General features: G+C 50.6%; 1 protein-coding gene across 2 annotated transcripts in view; it reads right to left on the minus strand.

The window, feature by feature from the left end:
* The window catches only part of LOC310821740 (protein kinase C beta type), a 31,644-nt gene extending 30,169 nt beyond the window's left edge, over positions 1-1,475 (minus strand). The window contains exons 1-2 of one of the 2 annotated variants that reach the window (XM_083693921.1): positions 981-1,475; positions 334-365 (exon numbers count right to left, since the gene is read on the minus strand). In XM_083693921.1, coding sequence (XP_083550047.1) covers positions 334-365; positions 981-1,156 — 208 coding nt within the window. In that variant the 5' untranslated portion in view covers positions 1,157-1,475. The remainder of the gene's footprint in view (positions 1-333; positions 366-980) is intronic. The other variant, XM_083693920.1, reaches the window with a different exon arrangement.
* Between the last annotated feature and the right edge of the window lie 1,534 nt (positions 1,476-3,009).

Below are 3,009 nucleotides of genomic sequence, written 5' to 3' on the forward strand. Positions count from 1 at the left end.
ACCGCGCGCGAGTATCGCACGCGAGTATCGCACGCGACTGGTAATGATAATAGATTATATAGTTATCACTCCCATCAATCACTGCGACACACACACACACACACACACGCACACACACACACACACACACACACGACAGCTGGACAGATCCGATTACGACAATAACAGAACTACGTGAATGTCCTTTTCTTCCGCTTGAATGGACAGTGGAAATGTCATTCACAACCGCCATAATCAGAAGTACATTGAAACATGACACAGAAGCGAGTGATTCATCCGTTGATGAATGATACGGGCCTTTAGGCTTCATGACGTGGCGATATTATCTCCTACCTTGGCACTGGAATCCCTGCTTCCCGAAGCCCCTGCGGAGAGAAAGAGAGGAATTATATTCTCCGAGGGGATATCAGATACGCGCACACACACACACACACACACACACACACACACACACACACACGCGCACACACACACACACACACACACACACACACACACACACACACACACACACACACACAGCCGTGGAAAGGTATAGCCTAAACTAGTGAACCCGTTCTGCAATGCCAACCGCATTCCTGCACCTGTCACTGGACTGTGTATCTGTGCTATGCGGTAGACGGAGGCACCAATGTCCCCCTAGTCTGCGGCTGCACTAACCCACATAGGAGACCAATGTCGCATCGTATAGGGCGGGTATAAGGGGTCTTAAGGGGCATATAGAGGACTGTCTTATGGTGTGTATGACTGTATGTCTGTCTGGGGAGGTGATACGAGCAGCAAGTGAATCACCTGTGTCCTGTGCTACGGCCGCGGTCACACACACACACACACACACACACACACACACACACACACACACACACACACACACACACACACACACACACACACACTCACTCTCTCTCTCTCTAGCCCCGCGCACGCACACACACACACACACACACACACACACACACACACACACACGCTCTGCTCACCAGATAAAGTCCGTGCAGTGGCTGCAGAAGGTGGGCTGCTTGAAGAAGCGAGCGATGAACTTGTGGTCCTTCACCTCGTGTACGTTCTTCTGTCGGAGGGCTCCCTGCCGGGCGAAGCCGCGCATCGCGCCGTCCGCTCCCTCCGCTCCCTCTCCGTCGCTCCCCTGGTCAGCCATCTTAACGCGGAAGTATTGGGTAAAAGGAGAGTGTGAGTGTTGGTGCGTTTCCCCCAGCGCAGGTGACTCTCTCCTCTCCCCTCTCCTCTCGGTGTCGTTCGTTTCCCCCGCTCGTCGGTGTGTCCGGTGCTCGCGCTGCCTGCTGTGCTGCTGCTGCTGCTTCTTCCGGCGGCGGGTCCCCCGCGCGCTTCCCTGTTCGCACGGAACACACCCGCAGCCCTGCGCGCTTCTACAGCTATGTGTGTGTGTGTGTGTGTGCGCGTGTTTATGAGTGAGAGTGTGTGCAGTCAGTAGTAGTGCGCTCGAGCTCACCACGGTCCTTCACTGAGTTGACAACTGGGAGAGGGGCAACGAAACCACGCCCCCTTCTCAGCACTCGGAATGCCACGGTGTGTTTGAAAGGAGGAAGAGCGAGGGTCTGTTTTTGTCGCAAATATTCGGGGGAGCAGAAGGAGTGTGTAGGTCAGAGAGCGGGGGGGGAGAGAGGGAGAGAGAGGGACACAGACACAGACACACACACACACACACACAGGAGCATGCAATGCTATGGGGCAAACCTTGTGTGCAAATGTGAAGAGGGTAAAAAAAAAAGACTTACTATGTCTATATTCTATATAAATATATATATATATATATATATATATATATATTATCCTATATATGGTGTAGCTCCTTCGAGTGTAATTCCTAAAGTCTAGTGGAGGTCCTAAGTGTGTGCGTCTGAATGCAGTTTGGAATGCCATACAGGTAGTCACTGAGGGAGAGAGACATGTAAACACTTGTTGAAGTTGTCACATATCTGACCAGTGTTGGGGGAGATATGAGGAATTCTAGAATGGCTATAGGGGGAAAGGGGAGGGGAGGGGAGGGGGGGGGGGGGTGGGGGGCTGCAGCTAGAATGATACAAGGAAAGATTAGACAGAAAATTAATGTCAGAGAGAAGCGATGATTACATTCAGCTTCATTTACTGGGAGGAGTTCCAATTGGCTACCAGTCCAGATAGACTTCCTGGAGATTTATTACATCGCCATGGAATCCTTCCTCATCTCACTTGAGGCGTGTGGACGGGGTAATTACCAGGCGGCCATGATGAAAAGGACAATATTGGCTATAATGTATTGACAGACGTTTTGGGCAAGTTATTTGTCCTTAATCAAGGCTTAAGGTTAGGGGTCAGGTTAGTGGTTCAAATCGCATTGGTAGTTACACAGAGCTTCACACTTTTATTTTTCCGAAGAGTGTACGCCTTTTGTCCTTTAGTATGGCAAGATAGTGGCAACTTCTAGGTGTGGAGAGAGCGGTGGAATAGAAGGGTGGTCAGACACAGTTCTAGAACTGAGGGATGTGGAACTGTCCTCTCCTCCTGTCCCTCCTGTCCTCTCCTCCTGTCCCTCCTGTCCTCTCCTCCTGTCCTCTCCTCCTGTCCCTCCTGTCCTCTCCTCCTGTCCTCTCCTCCTGTCCTCTCCTCCTGTCCCTAGTCTTTACAGCTCTGAACTACATCTAATTTCATTCACATACCTTAGCAGATGTCATAGACCTGGGCTGATCCTCAGCAGGGGTTGATCTCCCTCTCTGGTCTAAGATCATCTCCAAACTAATGTCCCAAAACATATGTGACTGTTGTTCATTCTCTGAAAGAGATGTTGGAAATACAACTAATGTGTTTATTTGATATTTGTTTAAGCAGGAGAGAACTGTCACTGATATGTTTCAGGAAGTGCTGGATAAATTCCGTTCCGTACGCACGCACGCACGCACGCACGAGCACACGCGCACACACACACACACACACACACACACACACACACACACACACACACACACACACACACACACACACACACACACAGGG

Source organism: Argentina silus (assembly GCF_951799395.1).
Source record: "Argentina silus genome assembly, chromosome: 22".
Lineage (NCBI taxonomy): Eukaryota > Metazoa > Chordata > Actinopteri > Argentiniformes > Argentinidae > Argentina > Argentina silus.